At 52.1% G+C, this 19,870-nt stretch overlaps 1 protein-coding gene across 1 annotated transcript; it reads left to right on the forward strand.

Moving 5' to 3' along the window:
* Positions 1-13,313: 13,313 nt before the first annotated feature.
* NIPAL3 (NIPA like domain containing 3) lies at positions 13,314-19,600 on the forward strand. The gene is made up of 11 exons (XM_027903419.1): positions 13,314-13,540; positions 14,537-14,605; positions 14,698-14,869; positions 14,959-15,018; positions 15,595-15,740; positions 16,397-16,493; positions 17,494-17,629; positions 18,158-18,246; positions 18,574-18,637; positions 18,800-18,894; positions 19,238-19,600. The coding sequence occupies exons 1-11, from the start codon at positions 13,442-13,444 to the stop codon at positions 19,435-19,437; spliced, it is 1,227 nt and encodes a 408-aa protein (XP_027759220.1). The 5' UTR covers positions 13,314-13,441; the 3' UTR covers positions 19,438-19,600.
* Positions 19,601-19,870: the final 270 nt, after the last annotated feature.

The raw sequence follows: 19,870 nt of genomic DNA on the forward strand, positions 1-19,870 counted from the left end.
TCAAAGGTGGAAAATGAGCTGTTTCACCCGGCTCTGGAGTCGGAGTCAGGCTGGGCTGGGCAGGAGCCAGGGCAGGGATGTGACCTCAGAGGCACCCAAAGGCCCCGGGGATGGTTTTGCAGTGCACGTTCCATGGGCAGCCGTGGATGATCCTCCTCCCTGTCCTGTTGGGACTCCTCACTCTGCCAGCTCTCAGCCCTTCACCCCTGTGCTAGAACTGGTTATAACGATTCCCATTCAGGAAACCCAGTGTCAAGGGGAGCCCTTGTATTTTCTAATCAATCCTTTGAAACTGGGGCCTTTCCTCCTGCCTCATCTCCATCCTCTGCTTTTCCTTGCCATGTTAAAGATAGCTGTGACTGGGGAAGAGAGAGCAGCTCTAGCTCTCACTGGGAAACAAATGCACCAGGGTGGTGAATTCTGTGTTACCCAAGTGTTGGTAGAGGCCTCTAAGATGAAGCTCAGATAAGTTAAAGGCTTATCAACCTTTGAGATCTGTCCAGCACCCTGCACTGCCTCATTTCCCATCACAAACTCCTTCTTCAGCAGGATTTCTCTGATTCACTGTTGGTTCTGTGAGGCTGTGCCCGAGAGCCCTCCCGCAGCAGAACTTCAGCTCCAGTTCCAACCAGTCCCCCCCCAGCAATCCCCCAGCGCTGCCCATCTGATCCTCTTCTCTCCGACTCCAGCGACTGGAGCAGCCCTGCTCCCGATTTACAGCAGCAAAAACCACCTCACGCCGCAACCTCTGCTCTCCCAGCAGAACAGAGCTAGATTTTGCTGGATTTTGCTGGATTTTGTTGGATTTTGCTGGATTTTGTGGCGTTCTGTTCCACCCTGAGCTCCGCAGGGTCCAGGCTGGGGCTCCCTGAGGCTGCACCCCCTAAATGACCCTCCCTGCTCTCTGCCGGTGGGACGGGGGGCAGGAACCGGGAGCTTTTCCTGGCTGATCCTGGCTCTGGGAGGTTGATTCAGTGCCGGTTGATTGAGGGCAGCGCAGGAGCGGAGTCTCCACCCGCTGCCACCCAGGGGTGGGTGTTTTTTGCTGACTGGCTCAGTATCGCTCATCCCTCCCAGCCAAGGCGGAGGTTGCGCAAAAGCAAGAGCTCCCAAAAATATGCGCGAGCATTCCTGGCTCCTTCCTCGCCCGGAGCCCACCGGTCCCTTTTTTTGAAGATCGATTCACCCCCCGGCGAGCAGAGGTCGTGTGAAAGTGGGAGAAGTTGCGTTGTGCGAAGGGTTTGTGCCGACACAGGAGGGGCTGGCCCGGACAGCTGGGAGCTGGTTTGTGCTGACTCCAGTCGGGAACACGAAGGAAACTGGTTTGGGGAGGTGGACACTGTGCAGGGGCTGGACGTGTGATCCTCACAGGGAGGTGTGACAGACCCCAGAGCCCATCCCTGAGCTCCAGGATCTGTCCCCCTGACCTTCTGCCTTGTCCCTACCCTGCTCAGGATGGCCCCCCTGCAGCTCTGGTGTTCCCAGATGAAAACACAAAGGAAGGGGTTTTTCTGCACTGCCCATGAGTCGTGTTCGTTATTCGACATCTCCAAAACTGGAAGCTCTCAAACCAGCTTCAGTTAATGGCCATTTTGCAGTTCACAGAACCAGCTGAGCCCTTTTAGGCTGAGGACAGGACTGCTCACTGTGTGCTGTGGTTTGGGGGCTTGGGGGAAATCCTGATGGAGGAATCCCCACCCCGGCATCCCAGTCCTGCTGCTCCCAGGCTGGGAGCCACTTCCCCAGTGCAGCTGGGGAGGAAGGAACACTCCCAAAGTGCTCCTGGTGAGCAAATGCCCCCAAAGACAGGGATGCATCCAGAAGAGAAGCAGCAGCAGCAGCAGTAGATTGTGAGCCGAGTTGTGCAAGAGCTCTGGTATCCCCGGCGCTGGGCGGAGGGCTCTGCTCTTCACTCCTGCAAACAACACCCAGTTTCTGTGTCTTTATTCCTGCTTATTCATCCCTTGCATCATCAGCCGGGCAGCCCAGGAGCTCGGTGTGTGGTGTGGCTCTCCAGGGCCAGAAAGGGAAAAGCAGCATCCCGTGTTTTTGCCGGGACACCCACAGGGCTCGGAGGAGGGGTTGGGGGAGAGGGTTAAAGAAGGGAGAATGAAACCCTCTCTGCATCTGCTTTGCAGCATGGAAACCTTTCATAAAGCTGCTGAGGGTTCCCCCCCCAGCTCTGCTGTCTCACCTTGTGTGCCCAGGTGGTGCCTTGGGTTTGTGTAACTGAATTTCTGATGGGTGAGACGGGCACCAGAACCCCCAGCCTGCGGGAATGGATGACTTTGTATCAGCCACTGACTGATTTCATTGTGAAGTGTTTTGCCTCAGGTAGCCCTGCTCTTTGGGTAGAGCACAGAGCAGTTCTCTGTGTGTTGTTGGCTCAGTAGTTGTGCAGATGTTGTCAGAACTGTACGTTCTGAAGTTCTCTGGGTTTTCCAGGGCAAAGAGCTCAGCTCACCTCTAAGCTCAGCACTGGGAGTTTTGATCTGCTGGAATTTTCTTTCCCTCTTTTCAGGTTAGAGTGGAAGAGGGATGTGTTTATTTCTTCTAGAAGCAGAGGGAAGGCCACATGCAGGGCTGTGACTGTGGTGATGGTGTCCCCTTGTCCCCTTCGTGCCCTGACCTTCTACTGCAGGGTTTCTGATCAAATCAGCCCCCCCAAATTAAAGGAGGCTTTTCTGCACCACTTGCTGAAGGTATTTCTACCCCATCCCCTCCCTGTTTAATTTATTTAATTTAATTTATTACCCCCTGTGGGGCTGATCTGCAGCACGAACACCCTGCCTGGCTCTGTTCCTTGGGCTCCTTGTCTGGGGATCCCATCCTGGCTGAGTCAGCAGGGCTGCTCTGGGGAGCTGGCATGTCCCTGCACTGCCCTGCAAGCCTGGGATGTGATCTGGATGTAGATCCCATTTCCCTGTTTGTGCTGCCACGAGAGACAAATGCCCCCGGTGTGTTCCCTCACTGCCCGTGGCTGGGACAAAATCCCCCCTTGGGTGGGTTCAGATAAATCGCAGCTGCTGTCTGCCTTGCCACCCTTCAGTCACCCCCTCCCAGCACTCAAGAATCTTAGAAGAAATAAACGGGGCAAGAACTGGGTGTGACTAACCGGAAAAAAAAAAAAATCGCGTTACTTGCGCCCCTGGCAACCATCAACCATCAACCAACGAACGGGCAGAGAGGGACACGATCCGCCCCGCTGAGCCGGGCTCTGCCTCCACCCTGCGATGGGCTCGGCATCCAGGCAGGGAAGGGCTGCTCAGCCCCAGGACACCGCTCTGTGGCAGCATCTGCAGTGCCCGTGGCAGCGTTCAGCTCTGCCCACCCGTGTGCCCTGGGCTGGGCTGGACTGGTGGCCTGTCCCTGTCCTTGTCCCTGTCCCGGTGATGTGTTTAACCCATTCCTGCTTCCTCCAGGCACTTCCTGATGACGGTTTTCACAGGATGTGTTTCTCCTCCTGTTTTCCTCAGCTTTACTCAGGAAGAAGCCTGGGGAGGGGAGGGGAGGGCAGGACAGGCCAGACAGGGGGGTGCAAACCTGGGGGGCTCCGTGGTGCTGCTCTGAGATGGGGCACGAGGCCCTGTCCCCCTGCAAGTGCTCCCCTTGTCCCCCCCAAACAGAGGCAACACTGCAGGGGAAATGTCTGTTGTACCAACAGCCAGAGTGATGGCAGAGTTTGACACACAGAGAACTTACTGAACCTGTTTGTCAGATGCCCCCTGACAGCCAGAGGGGCTGTAATGGCCTTCACACTGCAAACACACTCTCCTTCAAATCTTTAAAAATAATATTGTAAAATATGAAGCAGCCCGAGCTGGGCAAGGAGCTGGTGGTGAGAACTCCAGCGCTGCTGTTGCTGCTGTGTGGCCCTGGGGGTGACATCAGACAGCTGAGGGTGTCAGGAGATGCCATGCTCTGATCTTGGAAGGATTCAGACACTTGGTGTCATCACAAACCCTCTGTCCCCTGTTCACAAAAGCTCCCTGAATTAAACTGAATTAAACTGAATTAAACTGAATTAAACACCTTGGCAACAGTGCCTGTCCTCAGGTGGCCACATGGCCTTTTTGCTCATCTCTGCTCCATCTTTTCCTGCTGGGGTGTGGGCCAGAAGGGCTGTTCAGCCCCATTTGTGGTTTGCTATCTCTAGAAGCGAGAAATGCTCCAGAATACTCCAAAAATACTCCTTGGTTTTACCAGGGAGCCCTTCCTCTGGTCCACATTCTGTCTCCTGCTTTGGAGACCCTTTGAGTCGACAAAGTCTCACTCTCCAAAGGAGGATCTTAGAGAGATGGGAGAGTCCAGCAGAACATCTTCCAGGTGGGAGAAAAAGAGGCTTAAGGAGCTTGTCCAGCCCTCTGTCCTTATCAAATGCCTCTTGGCACTGCCTCCCTCCCAGCCTGCAGCTTCCCTCTCTTCTACCAACCCCCTGTTACAAGACACAAGTGCTGAGAGATGTAGTAAAGATGTAGTAAAGATGTAGTAAAGATACCCCTGTTGGGTAAGGAGAGCCCTGGGCTTTCTCAGGGGCTCTTTTTATTTTTCTTCCACGGTCAGGAATTTATTGTTGATCCTAATCTCAGACCCAGGCAACGTCACTGAACAATCTGCTGATGGATTTATTTGTCTCCTCCTGAGGATTCCAAGGGGCAGGAGGGCTTGGGATGCCTTTCCATCTCTTTGAAACAGTGGTGGGATGGAACACCTGGGGATGGCAGTTCTGGCTGGAAGGAAGCCCTGGAGACTTTTACAAGCCTCTCTCTCCAGCTCTAATTCCCAGGTTTTACTCTGGTTCCTGGGCATTCTGGGTAGCCACGAGTATCCCTTGCCATTCTTGCCCAGTGGGTCCCAGCTTGGAGTCTTTATGCCCAGTGTGCTCCTCTGGGGGTGAGTTTGGGCCCAAAACAAACACAGCCTAAATGTCTAAAGCCTCTGTTTGGGACAGGAGGGATCTTCTTCCAGGTCCTGTGTGCTGTGGCTTCTTGCTCTGTGCAATGGGGGGAAGGAATTGCTCCCACATCCCCAGGATGGTTTCCAGATGGTTTTCCCAGCAGAGCTTCAAAGGCACCGGCCCAGAGCTCAGGGAAGGGAGACTCAGCAGTGTCCCCGATGTCAAACATGCCTTGAGAAGCTCTGAGGGAGCTGGATTGGTGTGTAAAGGTGCTCTGCAAAATCACCAGCAACACCTGCCCCTCCCAGCTCAAGGCTCACAGATCTGGAGAAAGCCATTTTCCAAATTTTCCCAAATTAAATCCTCTTGTGGTCTGGGACATAAACACTGCCTGGTCAGAACCTGGTGTTGCTTTGCTTGCAGAAACACACAAAAGGTTTGTCTCAGAAAGAAAAAAAAGGGCTTTGTGGGTGCCTTTGAGTTGCCTTTTCCTGTGGGTGATGACCAACAAAGGAAAACCCACATTTAAAATCCTGTTGTCTCCCTTGTGAGTGGTTCTAATGGCAGAGCTGTTGGCAGCACCAGGCCCAAAATCTGGGAGAGCAAAGGTTGCATTCACACAGGCACTGAGGATTGGAGCCTCTGGCACAAAATGTGTGTAGCTGTCACATCCAGGATTCTCCCTCAGCTCCAAGTGCCTGATTTTGTTCAGGGCACCAACTGCTAAGCTGGTGAAATGTCTCCAATCTGCCTCTATTTTAACACAGGGTTTGGCCCCAGAGCTGAAGATGACTTTGAGGACAGCCTGGGACACTATTTTCTTGTTTCTCACTCCTTTCCCCCCCCACACCTCCCAAATTTGTCAGTTTTCATCTGTCACTGCCTCAAAAGCAGAACCCCCAGTTACCAGACAAAAGTTCCTTTTTGCTGAGGGAGAGCAGCGACCACGAAAATTGCAGGATCTGTCCACTCCTTCTTCTCAGATGTCTCTTTGTCTATAGCCATAAATTATCAGCCACTGCCATCTTTTAAATAGATAGTTTCCTGTTCTGCCTCTTGTAGGTTAGATATTATCTCCCCCAGTAAATCATGAGTCAGTGATTAATCCAAGAAGGCCGTTCCCAGGAGCAAATTCTTACAATGTTAAAATTAATACGATGCGGAGCCATTATGCCATGATATAGAAAATAATTATGGCCTGCAAACCAGTTTAATCAACTCAGAACATGCTGGGGCAGGTGCTCGGCCAGAGTGAGTCATGGTAAGAAAGTTCACAGTCTCAGTGGAAGGGCTGTGTGAGCAAACAGGATTATCCCCTGTCAGCTGAGCCTGGTCCCTCGCTGTGTGTCCTCTGCACGCCCAAGCTGTGAGGTAAGACACCTCTGCTGATGTTTCAGCTGTATCAAATGACTATAAAAGCGTGAATTGCTTCAAGAACACGCAGGCAGCCAGTTGAGACGTCTCAGCTGATGAGTGGCAGCTTATTAAGCTTATTAAGCTGTGCCTTCAGTCTGCCTGAAACGGCTCTGCAAAGTCATCAGATCGCAGCGAGTGAACAGGCTCTGTCTCACAGGGATGTGTCTGCACCAAGGGCAGTCTGGAAGGGGGCCAATCCTTGGGAAATGCCTGCTGTGCACAAAAGGACAAAAACTCTGCCTAAAACAACAAAACAACCCAAAAGCAGCGATGGATCCACTGTTGAAGGGACTGAGGAGTCCACGAGCAGCGTGCGTGTGATTGTAAACTATCCCACAGTGGCTCGTGACACTCTGTGCCTTTCTAACAGCTCCCACGTCTGAGAACACCCTGAACTGCTGGGGGTTACAGCTGAGAGCACCCCAGAGCAGCCTGGGGAGGGTGGGGAGCAGCAGGCACAGCACAGTTGGGTGCCTTGCACAAGGGTGAATCAGCAGCGCTGCAGGAGCTGCAGCCACGGGCGGGTCCTCGGGGACAGGAGCTGGCACAGCAACCCCGGCAGAGCCAGGGGGGGTGCCCAGAGCTGAGCCCCATGGATGGCAAGAGGATCTCTCTGGTGTATCCCTGCTTTTCATCCTTCATAGACCAAGACAAACCAATTTTTAGAGGATTTGCTCCGAGAACAGAAACGCTGGAGCACAACAATGGTCCCTCTGGTCCAGCCGTGTCCATACGTCCACAACGAGTTCCACAAACGAACTGCTATTAATTACTATTTGATTTCTCTATCTCTTGCTCCCAACAGCTTTCACGGTAAATTATCATCCCAGTTTACACATGGAAAATGAGCATTGCTTGTACAATTACTTCCTTCTTCCAAGTTTAAATTTACTGGGGTTTAAGTTTATGCTGATATCCCTCTGGTTTATGTGGGGTGGGAGAAGCTCATTATTTCACTTTTCTCAGTTATCTCACATGCAGCTTATTTGCCTTCTCCATAAATTAAACCTCTTCAGTGTTTTCAGTCTTCACAGGGACTCTGATATCTCTTATTTCTAAATTAAATCCATTTCTGCCCTTGCTTTCTCGAGTGAGTGTGGCCAGAGCCAAACACAACATTCCAGCTGAGGATGTACCAGCACCATCACTGATGGCATTATTGTACTTCCTCCATTGTTTTCCAAGTCACAGGAATTTTAAGCTTTGGTTTTAACTTGTGTCTCCATAATTTTGACATTATAATCCTTTAATGCAAGTCTCCTATTGCATGGAAAGCTGGATATTTGTGGGCACGAGGAAGATCAGATTCCTCCCTGTTTACATGGCAATTTGTAGAGACTGGGAGCCACAGCAGCTCTAAAATCTCACTGCAACATCTGAGCTGGGCCTAATTAATTCAGCATGTGGGCAGAAGGCATTATTTGCAGCACCACACCTTTCCTTGCCTCTCTTCTCTTCCTGGGCTTTTCAAAGAGAGGATTCTATTTTTAGAGCCAAATGAATCCCAAGCTGTCTCTGCTGCGTGGGGATACCTCCAGATTCTCAGACCTGGTCCCATGAAGTGCTGGGAAGGCTTGAGAGTTGGATTCTGGCAGGGATCCCCCTCCCCAAAACAGCACTTGTGTAACGGTGAGGGAGTGGGGAACAAGGCAAAGAGCAGCTGAGAGGAGAAAATAAAATAGTTTGGGAATTATTGCACTCATGGATGAGGGGATTTAACTGTGTGGAAGGTTTTGCAGGATCAACCAGGATGGTGCAGGGTTCAAAGGGGGAAAATGGAAGCCTGCAGAGGATGAACAAGGGGCTGATTAAAACCACCATCCAGGCAGGACCTGTGCTGGAATGACTCGATCTCCCCTAAGAAACAACCAGGAATGGCAGGGAGAGGAATGGAGAGAGGAATGGAGGCTCCCTCCTTCCAAAGGGAAGAGGAGCTGGCAGTGGGCAGGCAGTGCTGCTGCTGCAGAAGGTGCTGATTTATGGTGACATCACAGCTGAATCCCTTCCCAGGCTGTTTTCTGAGCTGTCCCTGCTGCGTGCACAGACAGGTGCAGCAGTGCTAAAAACAATAAACCCCAAACATGTGGCACCTCCAGGACAGGTGGAAGAGCTTTGCAAGGACTCAGATCCCGAGGAACTCCGAGGCCTCCAGCTCTCGTGTGCCCCCAGAATTCCCATGGATTCAGCCCTTCTTGTAAAGGTGCCACTCATCAAGCAGATGGACATGAATAATCCTTTCCACTTTTTTTCTTTGTAGGAAAAGGCTTCAGGACTGGACTAAAGTTTGAGGGGTGTGATCCAACTGGGGGGATTTTTGCAGGGCTCTGCTTCACTTTAGCTCCTGTGACACTCCCAGGGTGCCAAAGGGACACTCGTGGGCTCTCACCCCCACGTGGCCCTGCCCTGTGGGAGCCCTGCCACGAGCCTGAGGTTCTCCACCCCGGACAGGAGGCTTGTGCTGAGGGAGGCAAGACCAGCCCCAATGTGCTGGAACCGACTATTAAAACCCCAAAGCGGCTGATAAAAAAAACTGCACCTGCAAGCTCCGTTGCCCTGGGGTTTGCCAGGCTTGGCTGCTCCTGCTGACCAGGGATGCAGCTCCATCACCCAGCCCTGCCCCCACAAAGGGGAGTTACTGCACTGGCAGCACGTTCTTGATTAGCACCTTCCAGGACAGCACGTGGCAGGGAGGCAGCCACGGGTTTGGCATGTCCATCGTCACCTCTGTGCTGCTGGAAGTAATTGCAGATTAGACATCTCTCCACACCCTTGGAGGGTTTTCCCTCTTGCTAAAGCGGCTGCACCTCAAGGTTCTGCCCTCAGAGCGCCCAGAATTGTGTTTTGGTGACACGAGGACCACCGTGCTGAGAGGTCAATCCAGCAGGAACAGCTTCCCCCAGTGCCCCCCTGGGAGCTGCAGGGATGGGGGACAACAGGGCTGAAGTGGTAGAGTGACAAAAGTGGGTCAACTCACCTTGTTGGGTGTTCTAGGTCAGGGAGGGAGAAGCAAATAAGCTCCTTGCACTGCCTAAATTACAAGTGGGTCAACTCCATGTCCTGGCATCCATCCCTGCCCGAGGGAACGTGCTCCAGAATGGAGAGAACGCAGCTTTTGGTGGAGGGAACCAAATCGGCAGCCCCCCAAAAAAGGACTGGTGTTCCTGGATTCCCACCCTTCCCCTCCCCAGGCTGCTGCAGGAACCTTTCTCCAGGCCTAAAGCCCACGGAGGAACCAGCCAAGCCCTGGTGTAGCTTTGTGTGGTTTGGCTCCCTGCCCGCTCTGCCCTTGGAGCAGGAAGTTCTCCCAGGGAAGGGAGCGCTTTGAGGAGCTGCCTCCAGACTCTGCCTCTCCTCTTCTGGGTCCCAGCTCAGCACCAGGTCACCTGCAGCTGCTGGAAGCTGACCAGGCAGACTGACTGATGGCGCCTGCACGAGGCATTGAAGCGACTTCCCCGCCTTGATCGTTTCCCCCCCCCCGGTCTTTTTTGTCCTTTCCATCCTCGATTGCTGAGATAAAACACTCCTGATATCACCCAGATGGCAGAGACAAGCGAGGAGTGGGGGGAGAGATCAAAGGAAGGAGAAGAAAGGGAAGATGCCAAAGGCAGAAGAAGAAAGAGGGAAGATGTCAAACGCTTCCTTGATTTACCTGCTTTACATAGCCGGTGCAAAGTTTCAGAAAGCGTTAATGTAGGTGATTTTGGGGGAGTTCTGGGGTTACCACGCAGTCACCAGACAGCAGGAGGCTGTGGAAGGGCATCCTCCTTCCACCAGCTCTGAGGAAGCAGCTGGAAAGGTGGATCCAGAAGGCCCAGGAGCCCCTTGGCACCTGCGAGTCTTGGCTGGGCTTGAAAAGGAGCGCGGGCTGGGGAATCGCGGGGGTTTGAGTGTGTCTTTCTGCTTCCCTCTGCTGGCCAGACAGAGCCAGGGAATCCCTGAATATCTGGGATCAGCGGGAAGCAGAGCAAAAGATGGGAAAGGTCACCTCGTGCTGTCAGTGCACAGGCATTAAATCCTTGGAATGTGCTCCTGAAAAAACCCAACGTGTGTTTGTGTGTCCTGGAGAGCTCAAAACCACTGGAAATGGGAGCAGGGCCAGAGCTGGGTGGGTGGGAGATGGGGAGATGGGCACAAATGAACCAATAATATTGAATTACTAGTTTTCTCCTCCTGTTATGAGCGGTGATTACAAAGTCAACTTAACGACCTCAACTTAGTTGCTGTTCTTATGACAAGCCAGGATCATTATCTGTGGCACAAAAAATTAAAACAAAGGCTTAAACTTCAAACATTTTTGTTACTTGCTTGGTTATACTGAAATCTCTGTGACTGAGATTTAAATCCCCTTTTTTTCCCCCGTACTTTGAGATCACTTTCCTGTGGTGTTTATAAGGACTGGAGGAAATCTCGAAACCCCAAAGGAACAGCTGATGATGACGAGATTCTGAATATGGAGATAGAGGAAAATGCAAATCCAAGCCCAGCTTTCATTTTAAATGGGGCGTGTGAGGGGAAGGCAAATCTAACACTAGTGCAGTGTTCCAGCCAGGAAATCAGCAGCCACTTCTGCATTTCATTTCCCTGATTTATTTAAGAAGCAAATTTGGGGGGAGTAAAAGAGCCCTTGGAAGCTCTGCTGCTGCTGAATGGGCTGTGACTCAGTGCTGTAAATCACTTTTGCAGATTGTCCTCATTTAGTGAGTCGGGGGGGATGACCCTCCCCAAACTGGAAAGCTGAAGGGAGATGCTGAACATCCCAGATCCATCCAGGAGGTGGGACAAGGAATTGGGCAGTGCCACGGGGCACACCGTGGGTTGATGGCATTTCTTGGTCCCTTGTGCTGGTTTGTGCCCAAGGAGAGGAATTTAGGACCTCAAACAGCTCTAACCTGCTGTGGATATAAATAGTACCAGGTGTCACTTGATTTGTTCCATTAATGGACCCTCTGCTGTGCCTTGAGTGAAAAACCTTGGTGTGGTTGGGGTTTTTACCCCTCAGCTGTGCTGTCAGTGCTGTTTATTTTGGGGACGTCTCACCAAGCACTGTTTTTGTGCCTGAACTGCCTCATCCTCCGAGACACCCCTGAGCACCCGTGGGAAGGCAGGAATCCAGTTCAGAGCCCATTCCAGTGTCCCTGCTCAGTGTGGCACCGGGATTTTTGGTCCTAAAGCCACTGCCAGGCGTTCAGGGGCAGCAGGGCTGGGGCTGAAGGGCTGCTTTGACAGAGATGGGATGGGGCAGCACAGGGCGATGGCTCAGGGGACACAAGGGTCAGGGGAAGGCCCAGGTGGAACCCCAGGTGAGGCCTCAGGTGAGTCCCCGGGTGGCGACACCGGAAGTCTCCTCAGGGCCGCGCCCCGCCCCGATAAGGTGCGCGGTGCACGCCGGGAAGGGCGGTCCCTGTGCAGCTGAGTCACACCCCCTGGCCCCGGCCCGGGGTCTGGGACCTGCCGGTACCTGCCGGTACCTCCGGTGCATCCCCCGCCCATCCCCGGCCCGCGGAGGGGACGCGACAACCCCGTTGCCGTGACAACCGCCGGCCCCGCTCTCCTCCAATCAGCGCGCCCGTTACTTTGGGAACGGCAGCAGCCGTCCAATCACAGGCGAGCTCTCAGAGCCGCCGCGCCTGGGTTAAGGTGGCTCGGTGGAGCCGCTTCGCGCACGCGCCTTAAGGCGGCTGTGGCTGCGCCATCCGGACCCACCGCTGTCGCTGTACCCGAAGCGCGGGGGAGGGCGGGGGTCCCGCACCTGTCCCTGCGGGCCTGCACCGGGGAGCTGCCCTGGAGCCCGGGAGGGCCCCGCGGGACCGCCCCGCTACAACCGAGCGGCGGAACGCGGCTCCTTCCGCCCGGCCCCTCGGAGCCCTGCGCCCATTGGCTGAGCCGGATCCCGCCCCCGACCAGCAGCCAATCCCCGTGCAAGGCTGAGGCCCAGCCCTAGATTGACAGCGCTGGCGGCCAATCGGAGGAGCCGGGCGGTGACGGCTCGGGGCGCTGACCGGGAGCCGGAGTTGGGGACGGGCCGGGGGCGGCGGGGAGGGACGGGCCGAGCCTGAGGGGACAGGTGAGGGACAGTGAGGGACAGGTGAGTGGCGGGGCCGCCCCGGTGCGCTCGGGACTCCGGAGGGTTCGGCGGTGAACAACCCTTGGCTGGGCTGGGCTGGGCTGGGCTGGGCGGCCCGGCCCGGGGGTGTGTGGGGACACGCCGTGCCCGCGGTTCTCACACCCTGAGGGGGGTTTGCCCCCCGTCTCGCCTCACAGCGGGTGTCTTTGCCCGCTCCCGGCCGGGCTGAGGTGCTGCCCTTGTTCCCCCCGGGCGGGAGGCTCAGGCTGGGTTAAAGGCACCAACCAGGGTGAGCTCGGGGGGGTCGCGGTACCCAGCCCGGTCCTGCTGCCTCAGTTTCCAGGGTCCCGGGCTGGGATGCTCCGTGCGCTCCATCCCGGGGGTCTGATGGCCTGAGGACGTGTCAGGGGTGGGGATCACCCCTTGTCTGTCTGTCTGTAAATCTGCATCTCCTAAAGCAGGCAGGGATGGTCCCGGTGCTCCCTCAGGGAGAAGGAGCCATCGCGGTGTGCAGGGAGCTCAGACATGAGTTTGACTCCGAGGAATTCCAATTCCCAGGAATTCCAGCTCCCCGCTGCTCCCAGGGATTGCACTGGGATGACCTCTGGGAGCGTCTCTGTCATCCCCAGCACGTGGGGATGGGGTGACTCATGAGCTGCTGGTCCTCGACAAACCCCAGGGGTACAGGCAGGAGGAGGATGAAAAGCAGCTCTTGCAGGACTTCAGAGACTTTGTGGTGCTGGTAAATGCCAGCTGAGTGTGTCACCCCTGGGGCCCAGCCAGCTCAGAGCTCTTTGTAAAGCCAAGTCTGTGGGAGTTTCTGTCCAGGTTTGTAAGAAGGCATTTAAAATGTGCTTTCTCTGCTGTGAGTTTGATTCCAGGTTTGTTTGGGTTTTTTTTTCCAGTGGCCTAACCTTCAGCAGGATTTCATTGCCTGGCCAAGGAAACAGGATGGCTGGGAAGGAGAGGCACCAAAAGCTGCTTCCAGCAAGGTCCACGTCTCTTCTCTAAAGAGAAGTTCTGACTTCAGAGAGGCTGAAAAGCAAACACTGCAAAGCACCACAATGGAAGGAGGCAACAGCCCAAATCTGCAACTCCAGCAGCTGCCCTTGGCCACAGCAGCAGTTTCTGTGCAGCCACACACGGATTCCTTCTCCTACAAGGTCAGATTCCCACCCCAGTCCACCCCTGGAAGGCCCTTGGCTGTTGGATTGAGCTGGGAATGCTGCTCTGTTTGGGTCACTTTTTGCAGAAAGTGCTCTGTCTTTGTGTTCAGCCACTCCTGGAGGCTCTGGGGTGTCACCTGGAGAGAGAGAAAGAGAAATTCTGTGTCTGCAGAGCAGCCAAAGTGAAGGAAAGGCTGGCAGTTCAAAGCTGGGGGTTTCTGGAGGTGTTTAAGTGCAGTGGATTCTGCCAGGTTGTTCTGGTTTGCTGTGCATTCAAGGGCTTGGATTTCAGACAGTTGCTGGGAGCACACAAATATTCAAAGGCCTGGCTTAGCCTCAGGCTCCTCACTCCTACTCCACGTTCCCTTTGTGACTCAACCTGCTTTTCCTCCTGTTTTATTTCAAATCCCACCTTTCTAGATGGTGGGAATCATTGCTGAGCTGGGAATGCCAGTGCAGAAGGAGCTGGGAGTTTGCTGGGAGCTGTCACCTGGGACTTTTGGAATAACTGGTTCAGATAAAAAGCAGCATCAAATCTGTGACAGCTCGAGCTGCCTCATCAGATGGGCTGAATTCGGAGGGAACCAGCAGCCTTTACAAGTGGAAAAGAGCAAAATAGTTTGAAAGCAGAGGTTCCTGATCCCTACTGTGGAATTCCAGGGCAACAAACATCCTCATGAAAGGAGTTTTCCCAAAGGGAATGAGCGGCAGGGTCATTGTGTTTGGCTTTATCTGCAAACTAATTGAAGTCTCTTGGAGAAAGTGGCTGTCAGGGGTTCTCAGCTGAATTCACAGCTTTGGAACTCAGGGACTTCTCTGGATTGCCCCAGATAAGTAGAAAGGGAGGGAGATAAACAGGTTTTATTGCCAGGTGGGGTGAGGTCCTTTCCAACCCAAACTGTTCTATGATCCAGGAAGCCTTTCTTCCAGAGTGTCCCCCTGCCAATCCCTTGGCTAAACTGGATCCCTGTGTGTTTCCTTTCTTTTTTACAGGAGAACTTGATTGGGGCCTTACTGGCTATTTTTGGGCACCTTGTCAGCAGCATTGCCCTCAACCTGCAGGTGAGTGTCCTGCAGCAGAGAATTCACCCTGCACTGAGAACACCCACCACGACCACGCTTTGCTCCTCTTTTTGGTTTGTTCTCTTTTCCAGAAGTACAGCCACATCAGGCTGGCAGGCTCCAAAGACCCCAGGGCCTACTTCAAAACCAAGACCTGGTGGTGTGGGTTCCTCCTGCTGCTGCTGGGAGAGCTGGGAGTGTTTTCCTCCTACGCCTTCGCTCCCGTCTCGCTGATTGTGCCGCTGAGTGCAGTGTCTGTCATAGGTGAGGAGGGAGCTCAGTGTGTTCCACTCTCGCATTCCTGCTTGATCCATAACTCACTGTTCCTCTTTCCTTTTTTTTTTTTTTTATAGCTAGTGCAATCATAGGGATTATATTTATTAAAGAAAAATGGAAGCCCAAGGAGTTTTTGAGTAAGTTCTGCAGTTCCTTTTCGGTTTTCCCCCCCTCTGTTTACAAGCCATTCAGCACACACAGCGTGGCCTCTCAGGAATTATCCTTTCATTATTTTATATTGTTATTAGAGGGATGGCAAGGTCAGCAGGTGGTATCTGTTGGAATAAAGGTTGTTGGAATCTCATCCACTGTTTGTTAGTTAAAGATTGATATTTTTTTTTCAGACTAGGGCCAAATCACTTGACTCTCACAGCTCTTAGAAATTCCAGGCATTGCAGGATTTGAGGATCCTGACTCTGAGGCACAGGGGAATCAGTGTTTGCAGAGCTGGGACATTCCTCCCTGCATTTCCCAGGAAAAAGGGCTGTGCAGGGCAGGATAAGCCACACACACACAGCTCTGCAGCCCTGTTTGTTCAGCAGCTCCTCTCTGCTTGTCCCAGCTCCCTCACCCCTGATTGCTCTGATATTTGGGAAGTGGGGCACTGAGTCACCCCGAGGAGGGAATGTTCAAGATGCCACTGCTCAGGTGTGGTGTTGATGCCATAACTTAACCCTGCCCTTCTCTCTCCTGTCCCCTCTCCTGGCTGCAAGGACGTTACGTCCTGTCCTTCCTCGGCTGTGGGCTGGCAATTGTTGGCACTTACCTGCTGGTGACTTTTGGACCCAACAGCCACGAGAAGATGACAGCAGAAAACATCACCAGGCACTTAGTGAGCTGGCCATTTCTGCTCTACGTGGTAAGGTGGCCCAGGAAATGTGGGGTGGCTTTCTCAGCGTTCCTGATTTGGGAGTTTCCTTTCAAGGGTTGTTTTTTTCCCCGGGGTTGCTGCCAATATTCCTTGTACTCACTGGGAAACCTCTGGCAGCTTTTCCAGGTGTCAGGCACATGCACAGCTGACAGCTCTGCCATTCCTTCTCTGAATTATTCTCTTAGGACTTAAAAGATATTTAATTTGGAAGTTACTGTGCTTTCAGCTGGGCTTTTTCTCCACTGACTTTCTCGCTGGAGCCATAACCTGCTCACTGAAAATCTTCTGAAACCTGTCATTTTATGTTTGAGAGGAGCTTGGCCATTCACTGAGGCTTGTGCTTCAGGGGTCACTTGACTGAACCTCCTCACAGAAAGCAGGCTGAGCTCTCTGATGGGAACATTCAACCAGGATTATTTGATCTGCTGCTTTACCATAAATACAATGTTCTAAAGTGTCCCATGTTTCCTGTTCTGCAAGAAGCCACTGAATAGCTCATTTAACTGACTCTAAGATCATGCTAAATTTAATCTGTAATTGTGGGGGATCCCCAATTCCCTTTGATTTGCCCTATTGTGTAATTCCAGTGTTTGTCTGGCCCATCTAATCTGCCTTTTTAATATTCTCATTTCTGTCTTCTGTAGCTTGTGGAGATCATTGTTTTCTGCCTGCTGCTGTATTTTTACAAGGAGAAAAATGCAAACTACATTGTAGTTATTCTTCTGCTGGTGGCTTTGCTGGGTAAGTTGATGTGGAGTTGTAAGATCTTTAAACAGCAAATTGAGGCATCTCTAGCATTTAGAGGATTATATTGACCTAATTAATGCCACAAAATGCACCAATCTGCCCCAGAAATGTTACTACAAACGCTGGGCATCTTTGCAAATGACCTTTGAACAATGAGGGCTTATTTCCCATAAGGAGGAATAATCTGCCAAACACAGAAAGCCCAAGTTATTTGTTTAATTTTCCTTTTAATCTGTGCACACAAAGCACGGCATTCAGTGGATAAGCAGGGCTGGTCCAGGAAAGAAAGGATTTGACCTCCAAGAGTGTTCTTGGCTCTGGGAAGATCTGCTGTGTGGGTAAAGAAAGGAGAAATGCCCTGCCAGTGTGTCCCTGGTGACACTGGGACAGTCTGTGGGCTTGGAGTCAAAAATATCCCTCAAGTCTACAATGGGATTTCACTTGTCCCTCTCTCCACATTCATCTGGGTTTGTTTGTAAAGAAACTGTCCTCCATTCCACTTTCCAAAGGGTGAATAAAGCAAGGCAGTGACTCAGCCTGACACACTTAAACCTGGGTCTCAGTCCTCAAGGTTTGCTATTTATGCAGCTTCAGTCACTGCAGTGTCTTTTCTTTTACTCTTTTTTTCTTTGTTCTTTTTTGTTTTTTTGAACTGTTTGGGGCTGGATTTCAATCACTGATACCTCAAAGGCTCTGTGATTTACAGACAAAGCAACTCCACTAACTCTGACTGGCTTTTAAAAGAGAGAGGAATCCTTCTGATTCTTGCTTTGAAAACTTCCCAGGCTTTTCTTAACCAAACCAGATGAAGATTTGTATCCTTCCATCAGGTGACAGCCACAGCAAATGTTCTGCAGACGTGGGAATTATGACACAGAAAGGTTCAGGGAATAAAACTGGCAGAGCTGGTGCTAAAAGGGGGCAGTTTGCAGCCTTTGCTCAGGTGGTTTGGAGCTTCCAGCAGAGTGTGGTGAACTCCCCTGACCTCCCTCAGGTTCCATGACGGTGGTGACGGTGAAGGCTGTGGCAGGGATGATTGTTGTGTCCATCCAAGGGACCCTGCAGCTGGACTCCCCCATCTTCTACATCATGTTGGTGTGTATGATTGCCACAGCCATCTACCAGGCCACGTAAGCCCCTCGCTCTTTGTGTCTGTCCTTGTTCCGCTCCGGGCTGCTCGTGACCCTTCCAAAATCAGAATTAAAACTATTCCGTTCCCTTCTGTGGCCTGCCCTCAAATCCACGGCACAGGAGCCTCTGGGATAATGGTGGGAGTAGTTTCAATCCCAAATGTGGATCCACATCACCCAAGCGTTTGCAAACCGGTTTCAGCAATGAAATGGTGGTAAATCAGACACAGTATCTGCGCACTGGCTAAAATCAAAGTGCAGAATCAGTGTTGTTGACAATGTGTCTGGTTTTGGTTTTTTGTTTTTTCCTCCCCCTTTGCACAATAACATAAAACCCCAGTGGCAGCAGGGACTAAAAGCCCCTCAGAATGTGAGTGGCCCTGAGGTCACCCATTCCAGGGGATGTTGTTGCTGCTGCTTCAGTGAGAAAAACGATTAATTTCCCAAATCTAAGCATCACTTCTGGAAGGTGTCTCGAAGCAGAGCATCCCTGCAAATGCAGCCCTGTTGTCTGTGACTGTGTTGCAGGTTTTTAGCTCAAGCCTCCCAGCTCTATGACTCAGCTCAGATTGCCAGTGTTGGCTACATCCTGTCCACAGCAGCAGCAATCTCAGCAGGTAAGGGCACAGACCTTCCCAAAACAAGGGAAACAATCCTCACTCCCAGCTCAGGAAGGTGAATACTCCAGCAAGATTTTCTTGTGTTTTCTTGCCACCTTTGTTTGATTTTTCCTTCATAAAAACATGAGTTATCCAATTAGACTGTATTTAAAATTTTATAAGTGCAGGGGATCTTTAGATGACCACTCATTAAAAATGATCATTAAAAAAAAAAAAAGAGGTAAAAATAGGGAGCTTTAAAAAATAGTGGTTTCTGGAGGGATTAGTGCTGGAGGTGACGCTGAGAGGGTGAGGAAAGATATAATGAATTATTTCCTTTTGAAGGAGCGACTTTTTACTTGGACTTCACGGGGGAGGATGTTCTGCACATTTGCATGTTTGCACTGGGGTAAGTGCTTCGAGTTTCCTGGAGGGGGAAACTGGAAGGGGTTGCTTTTAGAAATACAGAGATAAGGAAAATAAAAACACACAGTTGGGAGATTATTGGCAGCTGCAATGCTGAGTGCCGTCCCTTGGCAGTGATGGCAGTGATGATGTTCTCCTCCCTCAGGTGCCTCATAGCGTTCCTGGGTGTCTTCCTGATCACCAGGAACAGGAAGAAGCCTGTGCCCTTTGAACCATACATATCCATGGATGCCATGCCAGGTAACAGTAAAATCCAGGGGTTCATCACCCTTGGGAAGTGTTCCCTCACTGAGGAAGGCTGATGAGAGGCAGAGGCCAAGGGGAGCAGGAATTTCTTTTGGGAAGCACAGCCTGTGGTGAGCTGTGTGAGAGAGATGCAGCAGTTGATGGATAACTGACTGCCATCCCTCATTTCCCCACCATCTGCTCCAGTGCTGAGCACAAAAACCACCCTGGCCTTTGATTTAACCCTCAAGGAACCGATGAGCTGAAGAACAGAGAGACATGATAATTCACTGATTTCCCAGAGCCCAGGAAAGATGCGGTTTTTTGTCCCTAAACATTTCATCTCTGCTCTCTCCAGGCATGCAGAACATGCATGACAAAGGGATTGCAGTCCAGCCTGACCTCAAAGCTTCCTTCTCCTACGGGGCCCTGGAGAACAACGACAACATGCCCGAGATTTACACCCCGGCCACGCTGCCCATCGTGCAGGAGCAGCACGGACCCAAAGGGGTGTCTGCCCCTCCCTACCGGGTGCTGGAGCACAGCAAAAAGGACTGAGTGACCTTAAAGGACTGGATTTGAATCCTCAGAAGTCTGACCTTTTATTTATTTACCCATTAAAATGCGAGCAAGTGTAAAAGCCAACCTCGACAAGCTCATCTCCAGCTGAACCTTCCAGGCTGATTGTTAAAGTAAGCAACTCTTTCTAATAGCTGTGAAGTTGAAAGCACTCATCTTAGCAAGGACTGAATGCCAGTTCTGATGGAATCCTGCTGTGCTAAGGTGTGAAATGGGGAGTGCAACTGGTGAGAGAGCTGATGCTGTGGGAAGAGAAGTGACTGTGCAGTTTTCAGCCCTGCTGGGAGGGGGTTCATCTCCAGCCAGAAGAGGAGAGAAGGATTTAATCTTTCATTTCCAGAGCCTGTGATGGATTTGCAGGAAGGCTGTAAATCCTCACGTGTCTGGTGTGACCACTGACTCACTGAACACG

The sequence above is a fragment of the Empidonax traillii genome, unplaced genomic scaffold (genome assembly GCF_003031625.1).
Source record: "Empidonax traillii isolate 1590-97213 ecotype Southwest subspecies unplaced genomic scaffold, ASM303162v1 scaffold958:size599741, whole genome shotgun sequence".
Lineage (NCBI taxonomy): Eukaryota > Metazoa > Chordata > Aves > Passeriformes > Tyrannidae > Empidonax > Empidonax traillii.